General features: G+C 39.6%; 1 protein-coding gene across 1 annotated transcript in view; it reads left to right on the top strand.

Annotated features, from left to right (window-relative positions):
* The window catches only part of LOC149460862 (uncharacterized), a 98,171-nt gene that overhangs the window by 11,650 nt on the left and 58,760 nt on the right, over window positions 1-27,761 (top strand). The window contains exons 2-3 of the mRNA XM_089679172.1: window positions 19,249-19,422; window positions 19,962-20,615. Coding sequence (XP_089535298.1) covers window positions 19,249-19,422; window positions 19,962-20,615 — 828 coding nt within the window. The remainder of the gene's footprint in view (window positions 1-19,248; window positions 19,423-19,961; window positions 20,616-27,761) is intronic.

Raw genomic sequence — 27,761 nt, 5'->3', positions numbered from 1 at the left:
TTCAGTGATCCTAGCTCATGTGCTGCATGGATGCACACTGTTCTGACAGGAGGGAGAGCCCGGAGAACACAACATAGCTCCCCTCCTCCTTGCTCTTTCCTCTCCACTTTTTCTAGGAAGTGTAATGTGGATTTTTTTGGGGGGATGGTGTTTGCTAGGAGGAAGGGGGGAAATATGTGCTAGTAGCAGGGGGGGGAGCGAGAGAGAGAGAAACATACATATACACACACACTCATTGAACTCTCTCGCTCTCTCATTGGGGGTTGGGGGGGTGCCCAATGTTTGTGTTGCCTAGGGCAGCACAAAACCTAAATACACCACTGTATGAAGGACTGAGTACAGTGCAGTGTACAAGGGTGTCAGGGGACTGGAGACTGTATGGAGTACAGAATTTCCAGGAGCTGGTTATGGCTCTATGTACATGTTTTCCAGAGAAAGGTAAGTAGATTACTTCCAGGGACAAGGTACTGCTCAGCATGCAGAATTTCTGTAGAAAGTTGAGCCGAGTGCACAGCGGAACTTCTGGGGATAAGGAGTCACAAATTACAGTGTTGAACAACACGTGGGCGAATAAAGGTTGGTCAGGAATGGTCGGTCTAAGCACAGCTTAAATAGAATCATTGATTGCCAGACTGGGCTGAGATTGGTCCAATATTAGACAGCAGGCGAAATAAGGCTGCCAGAACAATGCAAGAGTAAGGTAAGAACAGATCATGAGTCAATGGGACCACAAGTAATAGGTCAGCTTCTCAGCCATAGCAAGGTAGGAGCAGTCCACATGTCTGTAAGATTGCAAGGTAACATCAATTTTACATCTGATTTATGGCACTAGTTGACTAATACACGTAAATATTAAATATTACTATGCTATTTCCTATTTATCTGACTAAAATATATTTTCACATTTATTTTTAACTTTGTTTTCTAAGCAAAATAAAGGAAACACAAAAAACTCTGTACAGATCTTTTAAGTTGGCCAAGGATTACAATGTTTGTTAAGCTTATGACTAAAGATAAGTTCTGGTGTATTAAAAGTTATAAATGATTTCCTTTCTACTTTTGGGATTCATACATTTTTTTTATGTGGATGACATGTTGTTTTTTCTTTTCCTTACAACCATTAATATATGACTTCAGAAGTATTGCAATTTATTGCCCTTGTGCTGACAAAGAATCAATGGAATAAAACAGATCAGCTATAATCCTTGGCCGTGTAACACATACATGTTTTAATGAGTTATGATCAAGCAGAATGGCTTAAAACTCATTATGCAACATTACTCTAAAGTGATGAGCGAGGAAGCAATTGTTACTAGTTCAGCTTTTTTGCTTCTTCTTTCTTTAACGCATGAATCAAAAGGTTTATATATTAATATTTAAACATTTTATTCAGCTTTAAGTACACCTGAGAGGAAACTACCCTAAACTTAGCATTTAAATTATTCTGATTTTGTACAGTATATAATACCAGAAAGAAGGAACCACATCAGTTCTGACATGTTTTTATTATAGTTTATATTGTAAGTACAATAGGATCAAAATAGTCTGAAGATGTATTTTGGTCCAACCACCTTGACATTCAACGTTCCTCCTCAAAACCGCTCCCTCCATATATCTCTTAAATTTTTTGTAACTTTTTGTACTTCTCCAATGCATTGAAAAAAATTCTCCACTGCATTGTTCCACCAAAAGTTCAATATTTTTTAAAATAAAGAACATTAGATGATAAACATAGCAGAATTCAAATTATTATAAAGCAGTAAATATGGCATTTATTAAACATTCACTTTCCTATGCATGCATTTTAAAATAAAGCAATTGATTAACCTGCAGTAAATGTTTGGTGAATATCACATTCGCTGCTTTGTAAATATGCTCCTAGGAACTTTAAAAAGCTGCAATAAAGGAGGTGTCCTGGCCTGGAGTATTGAGATTCTTATCCCTTTTTGTATAACTATAGTATATCTGAAATCATCCAGACCAATAGCATTATGGAAACATAACAGTGCATACAAAAAAGTATATTTTACTGTTTGTTGCCACTTCCTTTCACCCTGCTTGCAATAGTAGCCATACACACTGAGACATTTTTGGCTGAATCACCCTTATATGTTTTGTAGACTTCACTGATAATATCTTACTTTCTGAATTTCTGGTATTACTCGTAGTTCCCACCACTGACTTGCACTGCTAAAGCAGTGAGGGTATCTGTTCATCTGTAGCATTCTGTCAAATGTAAAATCAATAAAAAATAAATAAGGAGACAGAGATCTCTGGCTTCCTAGAGATGTACCACACTGTTCTTGAGAAGTCATAGGCTGCTGAACTTTACTATTAGTCACCCTTTCACCGTTCATTTACACCTGTGATGTTAGATGCAACTATAATAATTCTTGGCGGCACTTGGATTGATCTGCCAGCAAGTTCAATTTAATCACACATAAAGGAACATAAATTGGACACAAATTGATGCAAATGTCACTTAGACTCGAGTCAGAGCCATGATGTGGATCTCCAAACCGTGATCCACCAATAACTAGAAAATATCTTGTTTTTTTCTTAGCTGGAGAATGTAAAGATTGTTTTAAAAATCGATGCAACCCCTTATTTTTTGTCATAAAAACACATGGCAGAGTAGTGCTATATAGAACTTATAGGTTCACTGGACAGCAGCCCCACCACAACCAGGGTTTTTTCATCCTCCCAAGTTTTTGTTCAAAAATTACGTTCAGAATATTTTTTACTGAAAACATGTCAAATAAGCAAACCTAAAAGACTGCTTCCTGTTCCTATAGAGTTGTCCCTTCACTGGCCAGATCAGTAAAATACCAGCTACTTTTTGGTGAGAGATTCTGCCATATACTGCCCCAGAATGAGAGTGACCCCTGTTAAGTGATCCTCTTAATCATCCTTAATCAACCTTTTCTATCACAATTGAAGTGTATTTAAATCCTAACTTATTTTTTTTGTTCTGGATTGAGCATGGAAGGATTAGAACCCCTGTTAGAGAGATTTTGTCCCACATCCTGTCATGGTGAATAACAGAAGGGAAAATCTCTAACAACAACATAGAAAGCAAAAAAGCATATTTTAGTAAAGTGAGGGAAAGTTAGAACCCCATTAGTTTTTGATTGTTATCTGTGTCCCTTTGCACACTTTCCCCCACTTCTTGTCTGGCAAATTACAGGAGCCTCTGGTAATATAATAATCTTTTTATTTCGATTTTACATTATTTTTCAAATAATTTGGAAATAATTAACACACACAAATATATAATTAAATAACTTTTTTCGTTGCTCTGTAATTTTTTTTTTTTTGCTCATGAATGTTTACTACATTATCCTGCACCTTCAGAATTTATAATAACAAAGTAAAATCAGCCAGTTCATCCTTGTGCCCTGTCACATTTTATGGATTGCCTTACAGCTACCTGTTTGTGCCTTTTGAAATTGTGATCCTTTATCATCTTGTCATCTAAGTGATTCTAGGGTCAGATTAATGGAATATAAAAATGTCACATCAGTTGTGCCTGATTTTCTGGGGAAGAAAATCCAGTATTTCATCTTGGCAAATATCTTCTATTGTGCTATACGATATACAATGCTTTGAATTTAAGCTATAAGCCATAAAAATATTTTTATCAGTTAACCAGTTCAGTATCAGCACCTTAAACCCTTTCACTCCTGAAGAATTACCTTCCAGATTTTGCAGATACCGTATGATGGTTTTGAAGGAAGTGGTTTTGTTGTACACAGGAAAAATTCACAGCGCTATCACTCCCATATATAACAGTATCATAAGTATAATACTATACAAAATATAAAATAAATATATCAACAAATATATATATTTGTAAGTACTTGCTCGCTATGGCTATTTCCAAACTCTGTAACATGAATACCATTTGTTTCTCTTTAGTATCTTTTAATTTTTAGGAGCCCATTCTAAAGCTGCTAAAGCGTCCTTTTTTTGAATATTTGTATATAATGAGTTGATATCTACACTTGCCAGTATACATGTATGCCCAATTGTAATATCCAACTTATTGATGAGGCCCTTGCTGTACTTCAAATATGACAAATAACCCTGAGCTAAAAGCTGAAGAAACCGATGTAGGTATTCCTCTACTCTTGAGAATAACAACTCAACCCCAATAATTATAGGTCTCCCCGGGGGTTTGTTGGGGTCTTTATGCACTCTGGGGACCCAGTAGATAACAGAAATCCTCAGTGCCTCTTGTATCAGGTATTTGGCTTCCCTCATGTCTACGATACCTTCTCTTTTGCTGTATTTATATTTATTGGTAGGGTTTCCTCGTAGAAATTCATGTTTCCTCATCTGATACAAATCTGTCTAGTTCTTTGTAGTAGTCTGTTTTGTTAAGAACAACTCCTTCCCCCTTCCCATCTACTGTCCTAAGTATAATGTCCTTTTTTCTAATTCCTCTCTCACCGGCCACTTTATTAGATACACCTGGCTAGTACTTTGTTGGACCCCCTTTTGCCTTTAGAACTGCCTTAAAGTGATTGTAAAGGCTGAAGGTTCTTTTACCTTCATGCATTTTATGTATGAAGGTAAAAAACCTTTTGTGTACACCAGCTCCTCAAGCCCTGAGCCTCATCTCGATTCATCGATGTGAATGGCAGCCTCGGCTGACCCGGGTCTCTGCCTCCTCATTGGCTGAGACAGCAAGCAGGAGCCATTGGCTCCCCTGCTGTCAATCACAGCTAGTCAGCCAATGAGGAGAGGGGGTGGGGACAAGCCATGGCTCCGTGTGTGAATGGACACATGGAGCAGCGTGGCTGTAGGGTGCCCCCACAGCAAGCTGCTTGCTGTGGGGGCACCCGACAGACAGGAGGAGCTAAGAGAGCCTGCGGGGGACCCGAGAAAAGGAGGATCCAGGCTGTTCTGTGCAAAACAACTGCACACAGTAGGTAACTATAGACATGTTTGTTATTTTACAAAAAAAGAACCTTTAAAATCATTTTAATTCTTCATGGCATAGATTCAACAAGATGTTGGAAACATTCCTCAGAGATTTTGGTCCATATTGACATGATAGTATCACGCAGTTGCTGCAGATTTGTCTGCTGCACATCCATAGAACGTTGATACGAGGCAGGATGAATCCATGCTTTTATGTTGTTTACGCCAAATTCTGACCCTACCATCTGAATGTCACAGCTGAAATCGAGACTCCCCAGACCAGATTTTCAAATCTTCTATTGTCCAATATTGGTGAGCTTGTGCAAATTGTAGCCTGTTTCCTGTTCTTACCTGACAGGAGTGGCACCCTGTGTAGTTTTCTGCTGTTGTAGCCCATCTGCTTCAAGTTTCAACGTGTTGTGCATTCAGAGATAGTATTCTTCATACCTTAATTGTAACAAGTGGTTATATGAGTTACTGTTGACTTTCTATCATCTCAAACCAGTCTCCCCACTCTCTTCTGACCTCTGACATCAACAAGCTATTTTCATCCACACAACTGGCGCTCACTGGATTTTCTCTTTTCAGACCATTCCCTATAAAGTCTAGAGATGGCTTTGTGTGAAAATCCCAGTAGACCAACAATTTGTGAAATACTTAAACCAGCCCATCTGGCACCAACAACCATGACACGTTTAAAGTCACTTAAACCCCCTTTCTTCCCCATTCTGATGCTCGGTTTAAACTTCAGCAAGTCGTCTTCACCACATGCTTAAATACATTGATTTGCTACCTTGTGATAGGCTGATTAGAAATTTTTGTTACCAAGAAATTGAACAGGTGTACCTAATAAAGTGGACAGTGAGTGTATACAATACAGATGTTTATATATTATTGTGTAGAGGGTGTGGTGGATTCACCACAGTATATTACATATACGTGTGTGTATAATAAATATATATATATATATATATATATATATATATACACACAGTATATGAGGTTCTTCAAAAGCTTCCACACTTTTTGAAATTCTATTATATATATAAAAGTGCAGAAGCTTTTTGCAGACCATATATATATATATATATAAAATTTGTGTATACTGTATAAACAGTGGATATAAAATGTCTACACACCCCTGTTACAATGTCAGGTTTGTGTGATGTGAAACAATGAGACAAAGATAAATAATTTCAGATCTTTTTACACCTTTAACGTAACCTATAAACTGTAAAACTCAGTTGAACAACAAACTGAAATCTTTTAGGTGGAGGGAAGTTAAAATAAAAAACTAAAATAATAATGTTGCATAAGTGTGCACACCCTTAAACTAATGCTTTGTTGAAGCACCTTTTGATTTTATTCCAGCACTCAGTCTTTTTGGGTATGAGTCTATCAGCATGGCACATCTTGACTTGGCAATATTTGCCCACTCTTCCTTGCAAAAACACTCCAAAACTGTCAAGACATCTTCTGTGCATGGCTCTCTTGAGATCCCCCCACAGACTTTCGATCCGATTCAGGTCTGGGCTCTGACTGGGCCATTCCAAAACTTTCATCTTCTTCTGGTGAAGCCATTCCTTCGTTGATTTGGATGTATGATTTGGGTTGTTGTCATGCTGAAAGATGAAGTTCCTCTTCACATTCAGCTTTCTAGCAGAAGCCTGAAGGTTTTTTGCCAATATTGACTGGTATTTGGAACTGTTCATAATTCCTTTTACCTTGACTAAGGCCCCAGTTACAGCTGTGGAAAAACGGCCTCAAAGCATAATGCTGCCACCACCATGCTTCACTGTGGGTATGGTGTTCTTTTGATGATGTGCAGTGTTGTTTTTGTGCCAAACGTATCTTTTGGAATTATGGCCAAAAAGTTCAACCTTGGTTTCATCAGACCAGAACACATTTTCTCACATGCTTTTGGGAGACTTCAGCTGGGCATGGATGTTTTTCTTCGTAAGAAAATGCTTTCATCTTGCCACTCTACCCCATAGCCCAGACATATGAAGAACATGGGAGATTGTTACAACATATACCACACAGCCAGTACTTGCCAGATATTCTTGCAGCTAATTTAATGTTGCTGTAGCCCTCTTGGCAGCCTCCCAGACCAGTTTTCTTCTCGTCTTTTCATCAATTTTTGAAGGACATCCAGTTCTTGGTAATTTAAATAGTATATAAGCGAGCGCTAGTTAAATTATGAAATATATAAATATTAATATAGTAGAATAGAATTAATGATCATAAAATAGCTGCTAACACTCTGGATATCGGCAACAGTCCCAAAATCAATTTAAAAAGTATAAGTGCAGCGCTATAAACGCATGCAAGATCAATATCATAAATCAATAAAGTGGAGAGAAGTGCATCAAAAGTGCAACTATGTGCATCAATATGCGTTTGTGACAACTGTAAAAAGTACTTCAGCGGGCAGTAAAAAACTGTTAATAACCTTTGTAGAAGGGTAATTATTCCAAGTACCCAAGTGCAAATGTGCAATTATTCATGAAGAACAGATGTGCAGAAATTCATGAAAGGAATCCACCCTTGAGACGAATGTATGTTATTGATGTTACATGCGTTTATAGCGCTGCACTTATACCTTTTAAGTTCTTGGTAAAGTCACTGTTGCGCCATATTTTCTTCACTTGATGATGACTGTCTTCACTGTGTTCCATGGTATATCTAATGCCTTGGAAATTCTTTTGTACCCTTCTCCTGACTGATACCTTTTAACAATGAGATCCCTCTGATGCTTTGGAAGCTCTCTGGGGACCATGGCTTTTGCTGTAGGATGCGACTAAGAAAATGTCAGGAAAGACCTACTAGAACAGTTGAACTTTATTTGGGGTTAATCAATAGTTTTGAAATGATTAATCTTTGTCTCATTTTTTACATCACGGAAACCTGACATTTTAACAGGTGTGTAGACTTTTTATAACCACTGTGTGTGTGTGTATATATATATATATATATATATATATATACACACACACACACACAGTGTCTTGAAAAAGTATTCATAAAAAATAGGTCAGGGATAAAGTATACTTTTTATAACCACTGTGTGTATGTGTGTGTATATATATGTGTGTATATATGTGTGTGTGTGTGTGTGTGTGTGTGTGTATGTATATATGTGTATATATATATATATATATATATATATATATACACAAAGTGTCTTGAAAAAGTATTCATAAAACATAGGTCAGGGATAAAGTGGAGAAGTATAGAGCATGGTTAGATTATAAAAAAAAATATCCCAAGCTTTGAACATCTCATGGAGCACTGTTCAATCCATCATCCGAAAATGGTAAGAGTATGGCACAACTGCAAACCTACTAAGACATGGCCATCCACCTAAACTGACAGGCAGGGCAAGGAGAGCATTAATGAGAGAAGCAGCCAAGAGGCCCATGGTAACTATGGAGGAGCTGCAGAGATCCACAGCTCAGGTGGGAGACTCTGTCCACAGGACAACTATTGGTCGTGCACTCCACAAATCTTGCCTTTATGGAAGCGTGGCAAGAAGAAAGCCATTGTTGAAAGAAAGCCATAAGAAATACAATTTGCAGTTTGCAAAAAGCCATGTGGGGGACACAGCAAACATGCGGAAGAAGGTGATCTGGTCAGATGAGACCAAAATTGAATTTTTGGCCTAAAAGCAAAACGCTATGCATGCGGAAAACTAACACTGCACATCACCCTGAACACAGCATCCCCACTGTGAATATGGTGGTAGCAGCATCATGGTGTGGGGATGCTTTTCTTTGGCAGGGACAGGTATTATATAATATTTCATTACATTTTCTAAACTTCAACTTGAATTGTTACTCTCACATGTGTAAGAAAGGTGTAAAAAAGGAAGCAGTGGACATGCATTTATTTATCCAATATATACTGTATTTTTATTTTGATTTTGATTATTTTTTGATAAATTTTGTATAATATTATACTTATAATGTATGGGTGTGATAGAGCTGTAAAATTTTCCTTTGCATCTTTTGATGGTTATTTTCCCAGACTGCAGCTGCTGTTGCATCCAATATTGTACTGATTCTGGGGAGGTATTTCACTTTATAACTTTTGGGTTGTAATTTCTTCAAAAATTAAACATATAAGATTTTAATTTATAGATAGTCTTTAAAGCTATATTTTTTAAATAGGTTTTAATTAGGAAAGAAGGGTTAAAAATAGATTACCACCTTAGTGACTGAGGGTAAAACAAATGTTAATGCCTAAACACAATTTTGCAACTTTGATATATGTTAGTAAGCCCGGATTTGCAGTGCGGAATTCGCTGCTTTTTCTGTGTGAATTCTGCAACACATCAATATCGCACACCATTCATGCGAACCGCTGCAGGTGTGTATGTTAAGTTACCAACACCCCGAAATTAGTCTGCAAAACGCTGTGCAATGTGCAGAATCTGATCGCATAGGTGTGAATACCCATGCGATCCGATTCTAGTGCGGATCCAAAAAAGGGTCCTGCGCATTTTTGGTGCAGGTGCTGTGTGATTTGAGCCATACAAAGTGTATGGCTCCAATTGCACCACACACAAATCACATTTGACTTGCACAAGAATGTGGTGTGATTCCTGTGCAAATCACATGCGATGTACTGCACTGCATTAGTGTGAACCCGGGCTGAAGCTGTACATATCATCACAACTACTTTGTGTATCCCATTGAATTATACCTTGTTTATTTTTCAGGACAAATTGGGCTTTCTTTTGGTGGTAAATGGTAATAATATCTCATGATTTTTTTTTATATTATCAAAGGAGAACTTGCTCAAAATAGTAAAGAAAACTATATTTTTTAAATTTAGCTGTATATTTCTTACTATTACCATAATTTACCATTGGAGAACAACCCAAAATAAATCCTGCTTCTGACGATCACAGCAATACCACATATGTTAGTTGTGGTTTGTACCCATAGTAGGGCTCAGAAACAATGGTGTGCATTGCCTTTTTATCCTACTTAAAACACGTTGATACTAAGGCTGGCCATACATTATACAACTTTCTTGAGAGTTTTGGTTTAGATTCACCAAAAACCATATAATAGGAGATCATACCTAACAACGCTTTCAGTTATATCCAATCAGGAAGGCTCTTGCACTACATAGTTGACGGTAAAGCTAAAGAAAATTGGGCAGAAATTGGATGGAAATTGTATAGTGTATGGCTAGTCTTACAATGACTGACACTGATAATAATTCTACCCAAAATATACTGACCCTGACCTTTGACCCTTTCCTTGACCCTTACAATACCCCTGGCATTGACCTAAATGAAACCTTGATCTAGCTATTTATTCTTTATTTTAATTTTTTTTTACTTTTTTTTTACATACTTTTGTTTGTTTATATTTATGCTCCTGAAAGAAGAGAAAGACACAGTGACTGATCACTGTGATAGCCAATCAGAGTGATCAGGTGACCTGGAACCAGGAGTCCTGGGTCCTGATCATTAGTATGAGACCCAGGGCTCTCAGTGAGAACCTAGTCTCTGTGTTGGGAGCGCACTGTGAGGCGCACTCTCAGAATAAAGGGAGATAAGCATATATGCTGCCCCATGGATTAAGACCCACTTTAGTGAGGCCGCATATTTGCATACAGTCAACATATATATGAATAGAACAGCTCCAGATATTTACCCCTAAACATAAATAACAAAGCCTTCTCATTATATGGGTGTGACATACAGTATATACAATTTTAAACAGATTAGTACATCAATGTTCACCTTTAAATTGGAATGTTTGTCTCTTTCAGCATTAGATTACAATGCACATAAGCAAAAAAATATGTTTCAGTAACACATTAGTGTAACAATAAAGTTAATCTAAAACCTTTAAATTTGTTCTCTCAGAGCGATAAAGGCATTTTCAATGCAAGTTGTCAAGTTAATTATCTTTAAAGAAATTTAATTTACCTTATCTACCTTTTGATGGTAGATGCAACTGGGAATCATAAATCTCATTATATAAAATGTTATATATTAATATATTGTATATTTTCTTATTTTAATTATGGTCAGATCTAAAAAATTAAAAATCCGATAATATGAAATATAGCATATGAATAATATGCAGTCTTCTTTCTAGCCAGCCATTGTAGCTTTAGACTCTTTCTCATATTTTGTAAAAAGCATGTTTACAGAGTTCAATAGCTCCATCTAAAATATTGGACACAAAGTAAGAGGAGTGACACATCCCTTCTTGAATAGTTCTGTCCAGTCAAAGTGATGAAAAATGTATGCAGCTCTGGCTGTGCGGTCTCTTTGGCTATATATACACAAAATTGTAAGTACTGTCTAAGCATGATTCTAGGGCACCTTTACTAATAATGACTTGTCATACATATTTATATATATAATCATATATAATTACATTTTGTATAATTGTATATGGCTTTACTTGCATTACAACATTCATATTGAGGGTGTCCTAAAAGTCTTGCTTAGATTTTACTTACTATTTGAAAATACGGGATGGTGACACCTAGAATGTATAAAAACGTAAAGATTTCAGTACCATAAAATTGCAGAGAAAAACTTTAATCCCAACATTTACAACCATAAAATAAGATAAACTTGTTTCAAAACCATTATATCTTCCCTTCAAAGGGAACTTTTTAGAAATATGGGAGCCTCACTCTAGTTCTTCATCCTAACCTTTGCTTCACTGCATTGCAAGTCACTTCAGGACATAAGTTCTGACTTCACTGGTTGCATGCTTGTTCGAGGTCAGTGACTCACCAAGGAGCAGATCAAGGGTTATGGAAAAAGTCTACGAGCTTGCAACTTCAAAAACAAGTCTGCAAAGGGAGCTACTATATTTCTAACTCTATAGTTTCTTTATTATGTTAAACCTTCAGTTGCTGAAACCCGAAGAAAAAAAAATTGAGAATCACAAATTGGTGATATATAGAAAAGATAATACCAATATATTAGAAAAATAAATAGAACATAAATAAGTAGATGCAGTCCAGTAGTGATGGGCTGGATGTTCTAGTTGAACGTAAGTTTGGCTCGAACATCGGCTGTTCGCGTGTTTGCCGAACAATGCACTGCACTCTCACAGTGCATGGTGATTTGCCAAAGCAATGCACCTAACCACAGGTTTGGTGTAATGCTTTGGCCAATCACGGTGACATCACTGCTAGCTCCACCTAATTGTTTATATCTGACTGGCAAATGTCTCTGCGGGTGTGAACGGCGTCGCATGACAATGCTGGACCCTGTTATTGATGATGGATTACAACAATGGAACCATTTTTTGGCTTTTTTTTTTTTTAAATAAAGGACTTGTCAAAAACGTTTGTTTTGTTTTTTGTTCAATAAAATGTTTTTTTCAAAAGACTGGTCTCTTTATTATTTACTAAATTTAACCCTTTAGCGACTGGGTAGGGGTAAAAGTAACCCTTACTCATTCATAAGGGGGGGCAGCATTAGGGTGCCCCCCAGGGGTGGACTGACAACTCATGGGGCCCCCGGGCAATAGGCGATCATGGGGCCCCTGTGTCCTTGCCCAAACTCAAAAAAGCCTTTGAAAATGGTACCAGGGGCATCTCATGGGGCCCCCTACTGATCCTGGGCCCTCAAGCAGTGCCTGAGTTTCCAAACGGTCAGTCCACCCCTGGTGCCCCCTTATTTAAAGGGGTATCCTGATGCTAATGAGATTGCAGACCCCCACAAACACTGAGCCATAGCTGTGAGGAAGACGTCCTTGTCCCCATTGGCATGGGGACATTGTCCCCATGCCAAGAGCACGTGGCCTGGTAAACCGTACGGGGGGGTGCTCGCTCGTCCTCCCCCTTTCCTGTCTTGCCAGGCCAGTGCTCAGATCAGGGGTCTAGTATAGCTTTTGGGGGAACCCCAAGCACTTCCCCCCCATTTTTGGGAGGTGGGGTTCTCCTTAAAAGTCCTACCAGGCCTGAAGGCCCAGTGTGGCTTTTTGGGAAACCTCACGCACTTTTCTGTGGGGTCCCTCCTACCTTCCTACCAGATAGTAAAAATGTAATATAAAATAAAAAAATGTCAGTCCTGCAGCAGGAGGTTTTATACATTGTACAGAATGTGCAACTTTGCAGGTAGTTTAAGATGACCACCCAGGCATGATATGTAAAGGAATTTTTCTGTTTTTTTTTTACTTTAAGCAATGAAAAACGACTGCCCCTTTAAAAGCGGTACTTTTTTAAACCATTTTTTTTCTTTGCGGATTCATGTCCCTCAGGGTAATACCGGAGATCCCATTTATGGCCAATAACTTTTAAATAAGCCTTTAAAATGGGCACTTTTGAATTTACAAGTTCGAGATCCATAGACTTGCATTAAGTTCTAAGTTCTCAATCAAACATTCATTAGATTTGAATGTTCAACCGCAAACTGAACACGGGGGTGTATTCCCCATCACTATAGTCCAATCTTAATGTTCTCACCTGAAAAAATTAAAAGCCATGCATACATAAGCATCCTGCTTGATTTCCCTATGGCACCTTCATAAAAGTTTTTACATTTATTACTACTTCTTAATAAATAAACTGATTCACTGTACATCTTTATTTTCAATTGTTGCTTTCTTAATTGTGTAATATAATCATGATCCCGCAGTTCACTGTGAGTTAAAGTTATCAAATTAGTTTCCATGGCTACAGACATGCAAATTTAGAGTCAAACTTTGAAGAAATAGGTTTTACTTATATAAAAGAAGGAAATCAAATTATTAAAAAAACTGAGGAACCATATTGCAAGTAAGAACTTTGCATTAGGGAATATTATGTCGTTTTGCAAAGCATACAAAAATCTATTAATTAAATAAATACATTTATGCATAAAATATATCCATTTTCTATCAGTCTGAAGAATACATTGTCCCCATATTAGGCTTTCTGTAAGAATTTTCTGTCGAAGGCACTCAGTACAGAGAAAGTAGAGCTTGATGTTTTAGTACTGTATGACCCAGACTCAGAGGCGGTGGGTTTATGAATGATATCTTGCAAGAAATTAAATGAAGAACTATCAATATAGTTTGCATGTTTTCACATTATTTTGCAGGAGCCCTGTTGCATAAGATTACAGTGCCTTGAAAAAGTATTCATACCCTTGAACTTTTCCACATTTTGTCATGTTACAACCAAAAACGTAAATGTATTTTATTGGGATTTTATGTGATAGACCAACACAAAGTGGCACATAATTGTGAAGTGGAAGGAAAATTATAAATGTTTTTCAACATTTTGTACAAATAAATATGTGACAAGTGTGGCGTTCATTTGTATTCAGCCCCCCTGAGTCAATACCTTGTTGAACCACCTTTCGCTGCAATTCCAGCTGCAAGTCTTTTTGGGGATGTCTCTACCAGCTTTGCAAAATAGCTCAAGCTCTGTCAGATTGGATGGAGAGCGTCTGTGAACAGCAATTTTCAAGTCTTGCCACACATTCTCAATTGGATTTAGGTCTGGACTTTGATTAAGCCATTCTAACACATGAATATGCTTTGATCTCTGGCTGTATGTTTAGGGTCGTTGTTCTGCTGGAAGGTGAATCTCTGCCCCAGGCTCAAGATTTCTGCAGACTCTAACAGGTTTTCTGCTTGCCTTGTATTTGTCTCCATCCATCTTCCCATTAACTCTGACCAGCTTCCCTGTCCCTGCTGAAGAAAAGCATCCCCACAACATAATGCAGCCCCCACCTTGTTTTATGGTGTGTTCATGGTGTGTTCAAGGTGATGTGCAGTGTTAGTTTTCTGCCACACATAGCGTTTTGCTTTTAGACCAAAAAGTTCAATTTTGGTCTCATCTGACCAGAGCACCTTCTTCCACATGTTTGCTGTCTCCCACCACATGGGTTCTTGCAAACTGCAAATGGAATTTATTAAGGCATTATTTCAACAATAGCTTTCTTCTTGCCACTCTTCCATAAAGGCCAGCTTTTTGGAGTGCATGACTAATAGTGGTCCTGTGGACAGATTCTGTCAGAGCCTGGGATCGAACCTAGGCCTTCTGCGGTGAGAGGCAATGTTTCTTCTCACTGAGCTACCTGGGATTCTGGACAACACTCTGCCTGATCTATTGGATAATCCTTCCTTGTGCCTTGATTTCTCTTGAACCTTGAACTCCTTGCTCCTCCCATGAACTTCCTTATAAAAACCATGTCCATGCACTTCCTCCTGCCAGATTATTGTGCCTTCCCAGCCAATATCCCGCTTACCGTTTCTGCTGATGTCTACATCTTCGTTACCGACCTTTGGCTTGCTACTGACTACGATTCTGCCTCATCCTATCTACTACCATTTGTGACCGACCCTTGGCTTGTGACTGACTCCGCTTCTGTTTGATTCCTAATCTGTTTGATCCGCTTTTGATATCCAGCTTGTTCATTCCCTGGTGGGGTGATCCTGAGATCTGCGACCTGGTATTAGCATGCAGCCAAATCCATCTCCACCATTAGGAGCTCTGGGGAAAACCAGTTAATACTTAGACCCCGCACCTCAGGTGAGCCTGCGTCATTCCCAGGGTGACCCGCTGGTCTACCAATCCTGCTGGCTTCAGGTAAGCCTTACAACTGCTGTAGAAACTGGTCTCTGAACCTGACCCAGACCGTGACAGAATAATGTGGCCCAAACATGGAGACCGCTATGGCAAACGTTAGGCAGCAAATTGCTGAGCTACAGGAATTTGGGGTTACCCATCAAGAAAAAGTTGCCAAACTAGAAAGCATTGTGGATAGGCAACAGGGGGAGATTCAGGCTCTACAGAGACAACTGCTGAACCGAGATGATACTAGCTCACATAAGCCCCAACCATCTAAGTTTAATGGAGACCGCCGCCGCTACAGGGTTTTCCTTAATCAATGTCGCATATATTTCCAAATGTACCCTGCTGCGTTTACTTCAGAGAAAAAGAAGGTAATGTTTAATATTGGGCTTCTGACTGGGGAAGCTCTAGCTTGGGCCTCCCCTTATATAGAGCAAAACCATGGCATGTTGAATGATTTTGATACCTTTTTGACCACGATGAATCAGGTTTTTGATGATCCCAACCGTTGTGCTACTGCTGAAGCAAAATTGCATAGTCTGAGGCAGGGTAGACACTCGGTCGCTGAATACACAGCCGAGTTCAGAAGTTGGATCGCAGATACCACTTGGAACCCTGCAGCACAAAAAAGCCAGTTCCGCCAAGGGCTTTCTGAACAGGTAAAGGATGAGCTTGCCAGAGTAGATATACCTAATGATCTTGAGGAATTCATCAAATTGTGTATCCGAATCGATCAAAGACTTACAGAAAGGAGGAAGGAGAGGCTGGGAATGTTTGGAGGTAATAAGGGCATGCATCTCTCTGCTAGTCCATTTGTTCAGCAGGATTCAAGAGTCTCTCTGGGTTCTAACACTCCTGAGCCTATGCCGGTCGATGCTATCAAGAGATCCATTTCCATTCAGGAGAAAGAGAGAAGACGTTCAGAGAATTTATGTCTATATTGTGGGGATTCTGTTCATTATGCAATTAATTGTCCTAACAAAGTTAGAAGAACAATTGCTGTGACTGATGTGATTGCGCCTGAACAAATAAACTCTCTATAAGCCAGTCTGTCTCCCCACTGATTCCTGAAGAGAATAAAGTGAACTCACTACTCTCTCATTTTTTTATCCTCATTAAACTTGTATCTGAGGGCTGTGAAATCTCCTGCTCAGCTATGCTGGACTCCGGGGCTGGGGGGAACTTTATGGATATAGAGTTTGCCAACAACAATAATATTCAAGCAAGAGATACATTTACCCCTATTGATATGGAGACAGTTGATGGGCCACCCTTATCTTCAGGACCTGTTACCCATAAAACGGTTCCCCTGGTACTGTTGTTTGAGGCTGACCATTGTGAGACCATCAGCTTTCAGCTGATTAAGTCAACCAAGTTTCCCATCATCCTGGGCATTCCTTGGTTCTCCACTCACAATCCTTCCATCAACTGGGGAGCACGGACTATAGATTTTACGTTCCCCCCCACTGGGAAAAATATTGCAAAAAACCTTGCCGACCAAGTTCGTCACCGACCAAGGAAGCGCAAAGTGATATAGTAACTATCCAGTCATATGACAATTTGCCCCCACATTACCATGAGTTCCAGGATGTCTGTGACAAGAAAAATGCAGATTTATTATTATTATACAGTATTTATATAGCGCCAATGGGTATGCTCAGCGCTGTACAGTAGCAGGGGGGACAGAACATGAGACAAGACAGTAACAATACAATACACGAGGGGTTCGAGGGCCCTGCTCTTTTGAGCTTACAATCTATGAGGGAGGGGAAGGTGGCACAGGAGGAGATGGCTGTGGGGGATGGAGTGGCGGGAGGAGTGGAGGATGTTAGTTGTTAGGTGAGGTCGGGTGTTAGGTGAGGTTGGGGTAGGCTTCCCTGAAGAAGAGGGTTTTCAGGGTGCGTCTGAAGGTGAGGAGGGTAGGCGACAGTCTGATGGATTGGGGTAGGGAGTTCCAGAGGATGGGGGAAGTCCTGGAGAAGTCCTGCAATCGAGCATGGGAGGAGGAGACCAGGGAGCTACCCCCTCATCGCCCATATGCTTGCCCCATTGAGCTGCTCCCAGGTCAAAACCTGAATTAAAAGTACTCAGGGTGTGGATCAATGAGAATTTGGAGAAGGGCTTTAATAGACACTCAACTTCTCTTTCGAATCCTTGGTGATGCCGTTTGGTCTTTGCAACGCCCCTGCAACGTTTCAGCATTTTATCAATGATGTTTTTTTTGATCTGTTGGACCAATTTGTGATTGCCTATCTGTATGATATCCTTATCTTTTCCAATAATTGGGAGGAGCACCGCAAACATGTTTGCACTGTCTTTGAAAGATTAAGGAAGAATAGACTCTACATTAAATTGGAGAAATGTGAGTTTGAACAAACCCAGATCCAGTTCTTAGGCTATATCATTTCTCCAGAGGGAGTGAGCATGGATCCTGAGAAGATCAAAGCAGTGGTAGATTGGTCAGCCCCTGAAAATGTTAAGGAAGTTCAATGTTTCGTCGGGTTTGCCAACTTTTACAGAAAAGTTATAAGAAATTTTTCTAAAGTGATCGCTCCAATCATTCAGCTGATGAAGAAGGGGGTACCCTTCGTGTGGACCCCTGAGGCACAGGCTGCATTTGAAAGGCTGAAAACGCTTTTCACTTTTGCACCAATTTTGGTACATCCCGATCCTGACGTACCCTTTATAGTGGAAGTGGATGCTTCCAATTTTGCCATGGGAGCTATCCTGTCTCAGCGAAGTGATGAAAAAATGCAGCTTCATCCTTGTGCCTACTTTTCTCGTTTGATGTCCTCAGCCGAAAGAAATTACGACATTGGGAATAAAGAGCTACTGGCAATTAAGGAAGCCTTTTCTGAATGGAGGCATCTGCTAGAAGGGGCTAATCACCCTGTAACTGTTAGGGATCTGCTTATGACCAGAAATGTGTGGACTGACACAGGGAAACACAGGCTCCAGGTATAGTATAAACAATACAATTTATTAAAGACTAAACTATACATAAACGCAGTGCAAGATTAAACATAAACACAGTGCAACCAAACCTCCAACAGATAACAATAAGAACAATACTAAACGTAGTCGGGCAGGCCGGGTCGGTAGCAAACGGGCAGGCAAGGTACAAGGAGCAGGCGGAAGCGTAGTCAGGAATAGCCGAGGTCAGGACAGGCAGAGTTCATGCAGAGTCAGGATTAAAGCAGAATCAGGATCAGGCAGGAAGCAGACAGGATGCAGGTACAGGGGCTCATGGGAAACATACACCAAGGCCCTGATCACAGGCCTGGCCATTTCTTAAATACACCTGCTGTAATCAGCCTCAGGTGATGGCTCATTGCAGGAGTGAGCCTCTGGTTGCTGACAGCACCCGCTGGCCAGCCCTGGTACTGCAGCCCACAAGGCAGGTGAGTCCCACCACCACTGGCAAGTCCATTCCTGACAGTAACTGTTCTCACTAACCATAGAAATCTGGAATTCATTCGCTCTGCCAAGAGGTTGTCTTCCAGTCTTTATTCTTTTCCAGATTCAATTTTGTTATATCATATCGACCTGGATCGAGGAATGGTAAGGCCGATGCCTTTTCAAGGATGCTGTCTGAGCCTCCCCAGGAGGGCAACTCTGAATGTTCAATCCTAACCCAAAAGAACTTCCTAGGGGCCACAAGTGCAAAGATATTCTTGAGTCTTCTCAAAGAGGGGTATGAGAATGACCCACCTCTCAGGGATCCTCCTAGAGACATAAACCTTGAGTACAAGAACGGCTTTTGGACTTTAGCACATCGTCTCTATGTACCTGAGTCTGCACGGGTGGAAGTCCTCAAATTAGTTTATGACTCCAAACTGGCAGGACACTTTGGGATTTCAAAGACTGATGACCTTCTGTCACGTTCCTTCTGGTGGCCTAGTTACAAGAAGGATATCAAACGCTACGTGGCCTCTTGTCTGACGTGTGCACGTCATAAGACACCCAGAGCTTTTCCTTTGGGGTTGCTCCAGCCACTTCCTGTTCCATCAAGACCTTGGGGGTCAATTTCTATGGACTTTGTAGTCGAATTACCTCCCTCCAAAGAAATGACTACTATCTTGGTAGTCATCGACCGCCTTACTAAAATGACTCATTTCATACCTGTTAAGGGGGTACCTTCTGCTGAACAAACGGCAGAGTTGATGGTTCGAGATGTTTTTAAATTACATGGAATTCCTGATAATGTGGTATCTGATAGAGGAATACAGCTTACATCAAAATTTTGGAAAAGCTTTTGTTCAGCTTTAGGGGTAACTGTTAACCTGTCCACCGCTTTTCATCCACAGTCTAATGGTCAGACAGAGAGGACCAACCAAACTTTGGAACAGTACCTTCAGTGTTTTGTCAGTTATCTTCAGGATGACTGGGTGGACTATTTACCTACGGCAGAGTTTGTCTATAACAATGCTAAACATAGCTCCACCTCCCAGCCCCTTTTTTTATCAATATGGGGTATCATCCAGTTTTTATTCCTGATCTCCCTATCGCAACTCAAATTCCTGCTGTTGCCAACAGAGTAACTACATTGCAGGAGATTCAGGCGAAGTTGATCGAGACCTTGGGGGAAGCGCAGGAATGTTATAAAAAGGCTGCCGACAGTCATCGCAGATCACTTCCTACCTTTCATGTGGGCGACAAGGTTTGGCTATCTACTAAAAATCTGGAGGCTCATGTTCCATCTGCAAAGTTGGGCCAAAAGTTTGTGGGACCTTTCCAGATTTCTCCTCAGATCAACCCAGTCACCTTTCGCTTAAAACTTCCTGACAGTATGAAAATTCACCCTGTTTTTCATGTATCACTTTTCAAACCATTTCATGAAAATCCTTTCTCTGGAAGAATTCATCCACCTCCTCCACCTGTTGAGGTACAAGGTGAAGAAGAATATGTGGTGGAGAAGATTCTTGACTCTAGGATGTTTAGAGGAAAATTGCAATATCTTGTCCAATGGGAAGGATATGGGCAAGAGGAAAATTCTTGGGAGCCTGAGGAAAATGTCCATGCTCCTAGATTAACAAGAGAATTCCATCAGAGGTTTCCCCACAAGCCTGGTCCTAGGATGACCAGGGGACGTCCTGTGAGGACTGTCAGAGCCTGGGATCGAACCTGGGCCTTCTGCGGTGAGAGGCAATGTTTCTTCTCACTGAGTTACCTGGATTGCTGGACAACACTCTACCTGATCTATTGGATAATCCTGCCTTGTGCCTTGATTTCTCTTGAACCTTGAACTCCTTGTTCCTCTCATGAACTTCCTTATAAAAGCCATGTCTATGCACTTCCTCTTTGCCAGATTATTGTGCCTTCCCAGCTAATATCCCACTTACCGTTCCTGCTGATGTCTACATCTTCGTTACCGACCTTTGGCTTGCTACTGACTACGATTCTGCCTCATCCTATCTACTACCATTTGTGACCGACCCTTGGCTTGTGACTGACTCCGCTTCTGTTTGATCCCTAATCTGTTTGATCCGCTTTTGGTTTCCAGCTTGTTCATTCCCTGGTGGGGTGATCCTGAGATCTGCGACCTGGTATTAGCACTCAGCCAAATCCATCTCCACCATTAGGAGCTCTGGGGAAAACCAGTTAATACTTAGACCCCACACCTCAGGTGAGCCTGCGTCATTCCCAGGGTGACCCACTGGTGTACCAATCCTGCTGGTTTCAGGTAAGCCTTACAACTGCTGTAGCAACTGGTCTCTGAACCTGATCCAGACCGTGACAGATTCTCCCACCTGAGCTGTGGATCTCTGCAGCTCCTCCAGAGTTACCTTGGGCCTCTTGGCTGCTTCTCTGATTAATGCTTTTCTTGCCCAGCCTGTCAGTTTAGGTGGACGGCCATGTCTTGGTAGGTTTGCAGTTGTGCCATACTCTTTCCATTTTTGGATGATGGATTGAACAGTGCTCCATGAGATGTTCAAAGCTTGGGATAGTTTTTTTATAATCTAACCCTGCTTTAAACTTCTCCACAACTTTATCCCTGACCTATCTGGCCTTCATGATGCTGTTTGTGCACTAATGTTTTCTAACAAACCTCACAGAACCTCAGAGAGCCTCACAGAACACCTGTATTTACACTGAGATTAAATTACACACAGCTGGACTTTATTTACTAATTAGCATATTTTAAAACGCAGTTGGTTCCACTAGATTTTAGTTAGGGGTTTCAGAGTGAAGGGGGCTGAATACAAATGCACAACACAATTTTCAGACATTTATTTGTAAAACATTTTGAAAAACCTCTATCATTTTCTTTACACTTCACAATTATGTGCCACTTTGTGTTGGTCTATCACATGAAATCCCAATAAAATACATTTACATTTTTGGTTGTAACATGACAAAATGTGGAAAATTTCAACGGGTATGAATACTTTTTCAAGGCACTGTAAGCAATGATTTTTACATTTCTTGTAAGTGTCCTGAAGCTAAACAATTGAAACCACTAGTAACAGGATGACGGAACAGAGAAGAAAGTTTTCAGGTTAATAAACAATGTGGCATCTACTAGTTAGTCAGAGCTTTTAACCTTAACATTTTAAAAGGCTCACATATAGCCTTTAACCACCTCGATACTGAACATTTACACCCACTTCCTGCCCAGGCCAATTTTCACCTTTCAATGCTGTTGCACTTTGAATGACAATTACTATCAACATTGTACCCATATGAAATTTTTATAATATTTTTGAGACAAATAGAGCTTTCTTTTGTTGGTATTTATTCACCACTGTTTTTTTTTATTTTTTATACTATAAGCAAAAAAAAACACAAATTGTGAAAAAAATGTTTTTCTTAGCTTCTGTTATACAATTTTGCAAATAAATAAATTTTCTTCATAATTTTTGACCAAAATTTATACTGCTATATTTTTTTGTAAAAATAACCCAAATTAGTGCATATTATTTGGTCTGTGTGAAAGTTATAGAGTTTACAAGCTATGGTACCTATCATTGAAAATTGATCATAGCTGATGTCTTATCTCATTTCTTGAGGCCCATACATGCCAGCACATTACAAATAACCCCCACATGACCCTTTTTGTAAAGTAGATAGTCCAAGGAATTTAGTAAGGCATGATGAGTTTTTTGAAGTTGTAATTTTTCCCTTCAATTCTTTGGGAAAGTAAGAAATTAAATACAATTTTTTTTTATTTTATTTTTTTTTACAAAAATTTAATATTAGCAAGTTACTTCTTACACATGGCATAGTTATGCTTGCAACTACACCCAAAAACACATTCTGCTACTCCTGTGAGACTTTTTCAGAGCCTAGCCATGTAGAGAAGTCCAAGGAGTACCTTCAGACATTATTCACTTTAAGACCAAGCCTTCTTCTGACACTGTTTGTTTACAAGTAAAAATCTGTATTTTTGCTAGAAAATTACTTAGTGTGACAGACCCAACAGGGACATGGCTTTGGAGGGGACTGCAGGCTAGCCTGTTGCCTACTGACCATGGCCCTGGCATCTGAGCGGACTCTATTCTTTGGGAGGTGTGTGCCTGGGGGGACCTTTGGAGTAGTTTTCCTTCAGATTCAAGTCCATGTCTCCCCAAAACCCACTTACCCCGAGAACTGGAGGATTGGGATACAGATTTGGGGTCCAAACCAGCATTCACTGCTTCAACCCCCTCTTCCTATACTCAGAGCAGATGTTAATATAGTCAGCTCAAAACAACCTGATGCTGAGGACTCTTGCTTGTTATGTGTAATCTGTTTATTAAGGTGTGATATGTTTATTGTCTTTCTTCCATTGTTTGCCTCCAAGGTGTGCATTCCCATTGTTAATTGAGTCACCTATTGTTTTGGTCTGGCTGCTAATCTTCTTCGATCTGTGATAAGCATTTTGGTTTGGTAACACTTTACCTTGTTACCAAACCATTGTGGGATGTTTTTGTGTCATGTTAATGTGTATTATTTGGTTTTATTGTTCATGAGGGAACTGCCCCTATTTCTAAAGTATATAAAATCCTGTGTTCCTGTTCAGTAAAGCAGTTCTTGTTTTTGTGTCTAAGCTAGTGTCTCCTAGTCTTGGGTTCGATGTCCAGTTATAATACCTTGGTCCTGTGTCCCAGCAGCGAGGAAGCAGTTCTCTGCGGGAATCACCCAAGCCAGGTGACAGGTCTTACATCAGACTTAGAACCCCCAAACATTATATATATTTTACGCAGAGGCCCTATAAAATAATTTTTATGTCACACTGTATTTGCGCAGTGGATTTTGTACACGATTTTACACATGCAAATGTACACTTAAATGAATTTTAATGCACACAAACACAATACAATTCCCAATTTTTCTGTCAAATATAAAATATGGTGTTGTGCTGACTTCATAGATACCAAACAAGTCATGCTTTAAAATTGTGCATGCTTGTAAAATGGCACCACACTATAATATTTAAAAATCTCCATAGGCAATGCTTTATAATCCTTTACAGGTTATCAGTATGTTGGTGTTGTAATGGAACACTATTGCAGATGTTTTTGTGTACTGGTACACAGTGACAGATGTTGATGTGACACTGGTACACTGTGAAAGATGTTTATGGGACACTAGTACACTGTGACAGATGTTTTGTGCACTGTACACTGGTACAGATGTTGATGGGACACTGGTACAGATGTGCACTGTGAACAGGGACAGATGGTGCTTGGTGTACTGTGTGGGATGGCTGCAGTCTGTGTGTAGCTGAATTTATAAATCACCCCCCCCCCCCACACTGAGCTGTCACTGAGCTCAATGGGATAGCCATCATAGAGACACGTGGTTTTGTTTACGCTGTATGATGGCTGTGATTGGACACAGCCATCACGTTATTGGGAGGGCTAATCACAGCAGCTATGTCCCGCTTTGTGATGTGCTGTGTCCGAGGGACACAGCCATTACAGGATTGTGCCGATGCACAGCCCAGAGGCCACACGAGGCACATGCACGGGTACATCAAATCAGAACAGCGAAGCTCCCACCTGGCTGTTAATGTGCAGTGGCCAGGTGGGAAGCAGTTAAAGTGTATCTCTAGGAAAACTTTTTTCAGTTTTGAATAAAGTCAAGTTTTATTGCTGTATGTGTTCTCATTGAGAAAAATCCTCCTCCTCCAAATTTGTACTGCTGACCAAACAAGAAGTAAGACAGATCTTCCAACAAGGACACCTGTTTCTGGGACAGCTGTCTAAAAAGGGCATTCCTCTCACTTTGAAATATTTTCTTTTGCTTCATTTTGTGTCTCTGAGTGAGGAAGTCAGGGGAAATTTACCCAGTGGTACACGGACAGCAAAAAATAAAACTAGCAGGGGATTGAACCTTTCCCTATTCAAAACTAAAAAACTATTTGGCTATTTATACACCTTAAAGCAGAACTCCATCCAAATATAACAAGATAAAAAAAGCTTAACCACTTTCCAGCCACATATAGCAGGGAATCCCGCTCTGTGCAAAATCATGTAAGTATGTGTGATTTTACATTTCCAGGTACGGTGACGCGTATGCTGTCAATGGCTTCTGAAGATGTCAATTACTGGGTCCCGGCCAGCGATTCATGGCCAGGACTCAGTGATTGGGGGAGCAACTGACAGGAGAGATATCTGTGAGTGCAAACAATGCAAAGATAATTTTGAAAAAATTTATATTTTTGACATTTTGCTATTAAACATGTCCAGTAAAAAAATGTAAATAAAATTTCATCATAAATTTAGCCCATAATGTATTCTGCTACATGTCTTTGCTAAAACAAATTCCAATACGTGTAAATTAATTGGTTTATGTGAAAGTTATAGCGTTTACAAATGGCAGTATATATACTGGTTTTTTTTTTTTTTTTTTACTAGTAATGGCAGTGATCAGCAACTTATAATGGGACTGCAGGACTGTGGCGGGCATTCTGACACTGGGGGGAACTGACCTGATGTCACTAACATCCCCAGTGACACCAATACAATGATCAGTGCTAATAAAAAGCATTGACACTGTACTAATGGCACTGGGCAGTAAGGGGCTATCAAAGGGTTAATTGTGTACTGTTTTACTATGTGGGCTGTGTGCTTTACACTGTAAGCAGAATGTTTTGTATGGCTCTGCTATGCAGAGCCATACAAAGTAGTGTGAAGGAGCTGACAGGGGAGAGATCTGTATTGTTTACATATAGGTTTCTCCCCCATCAGTAATACTCGCAGATCACTGGGTGCCAGAGGGGAATTAATGGGCGGGACCCGGAGATTGACAGCTGAGGTTGCAAATGGTGGTGCGGGTAGGGTCCCTTACCCGCAAAATCACGTATATATATGTGATTTTGTGCATCCGTGTCGCCCTGTAGCAGTATTTCTGCTATAGGGCGGCGTGGAAGCGGTTAAAGTGTAACTAAAGGCAAAACTTTTTTTTTTTAAATGGAGGGTATAATCCATGTTAGATTTATTTTTACATTTTAATGTCTCCTGGGTTACCAGAACTAGTGTCCCCATTGGAAGATGTCTCCTCTTTTCCTATTCTGGTGACAACCCAAAATTTGGGATTTTTTTTATTTCTGTTACTTTTACTTTTGGTCATAACAGTAAACAGGACAAATAAAGGAGGTGAATCTCCCTAATGGGGACACAGACAGTGATAAAAAAAAAACTTACAGGTTTTCTAATCCCTTTATGCTGCATCCAAAAATAAAAAAAACTGTTTTGCCTTTTGTTATACTTTGTTATATTCCAGTATTCTGCTTTATCCACGCTACGTTTTGCAATCTGTACCAAGCTGCTGTACCAGAATAGCTTAAATATTCTAACTCTCTATAACTTATAATAAAGAAGTTCTAAAAACAATAGTGAAATTACACTCACATATCATGATGCTTGATCCTAGTACTCAGGATATGTCATATGTTCCTATACTTTTATAATAAACATTTTTATGCAATGAAGTGTTCTTTGATTTGTGCATTATACACTTTGTATTGAACATCCTAAAACAAATGTGATAGAAAAATATATTGTCCAAGCAATGAATAAAGCACTGTTGACACAGTTATTAGTTTAATGGGTTATGTCTTCTGGTGAGTGCTATTACAAGGGACACACAGGGAATTGTGACATGGAGATCCCTGGATGTATATAAAGACTTAGTAGTTTGGAGATTTATTGCATCTGAAGGAGTTATTTGGTGGAGTGATTTTCCACATAAGCACTATGAACTTGATGCACTATTACTTACACTGACATTTTGTATTCATAATTTTTATCAATATTATGATAATATGGTTTTGGAGAAGGTGTGTGCACAGAAGATTGATGATTGCATATACTAGGTTTTTTGGGGTATATAGGGGTATTTAGTTAGCGCACGTGTTGTGTATTAGTCACTTTTAATTTTAATGGCCAGCATAATTCCACGACTGACTGGACAGTGAAAAAAGGTGCAGCATATTGATGAGCTCATCGTTCTGCCAGTTTGCTTTCCCTTCCTATTACATTGGTTCCTATCAGCACATGAAGTAATTGGCTCCTTGTGCTGTACTGTTTCTTCCTCTCACACTCCATAATTTGGCAAACAAAGTGCAAAGGAATAGCTAAAATAGGAAGTTTATGGGAACAACAAAGGGTTAAAAAAAAACAAGGTTCAAGGCAAGATCGTTCGAGGAATTGTCCAGGGAGCTGTCCAGCATCCCAGGTGGCTTAGCAAGAAGAAATATTGCCAGCCACAGCAGAGGTTGCAGGTTCAGACCTGGGTCCTGACAAGCAGTCAGTGATTGAAAGCTCCATATTATTCTCAATGCAGGTCCACTTTAAGTGACAAATAATATTCTGATGTTTAATTGTATGTAAAACCAGAACTTATTGTTTTAATTTTGGATACAATAAAGAAGTATTAAAATCTTTGCCAGGTTTTTTTATTGCTGTCTGTGTCCCAGCTGGGGAAATTCACCATCACTATTAATCCTGATGACCCTTGTCTCCAGTACATAAAGTGATGGAAATCTTCAAAGCTATCACAGGAACTATGGTATATGGGAAATACTCCAATGGGAATACCTGTTCCGCTGATATCTCTTTCTTTGAAGACGTCTTCTTTTAATTCCTGCTCTGTTTCTGTGTCAAGAATTGAAGGGAAAGTCTTGATGAAAAAAACAAACTGTAAAAAACAGTCCAACTGGGTATTGGGGCTCTTTCACACTGATCAGTTTTTCTTCTGTTTTTGTCTTACCAAAAGTGAAAGAAAAATGTATGACTATTAAATCCTGTGGAACTCTTCACACCAGCTAGTTGCGGGTAAGTTATGTTTTTGAAAGT

Source organism: Staurois parvus, unplaced genomic scaffold (assembly GCF_062004578.1).
Source record: "Staurois parvus isolate SC_StPar_1 unplaced genomic scaffold, SC_StPar_1.0 ptg000218l, whole genome shotgun sequence".
In the NCBI taxonomy this organism is placed as follows: domain Eukaryota; kingdom Metazoa; phylum Chordata; class Amphibia; order Anura; family Ranidae; genus Staurois; species Staurois parvus.
Note: the sequence above shows the minus strand (reverse complement) of the source record. Positions and strands in the feature narration are given on the sequence as shown.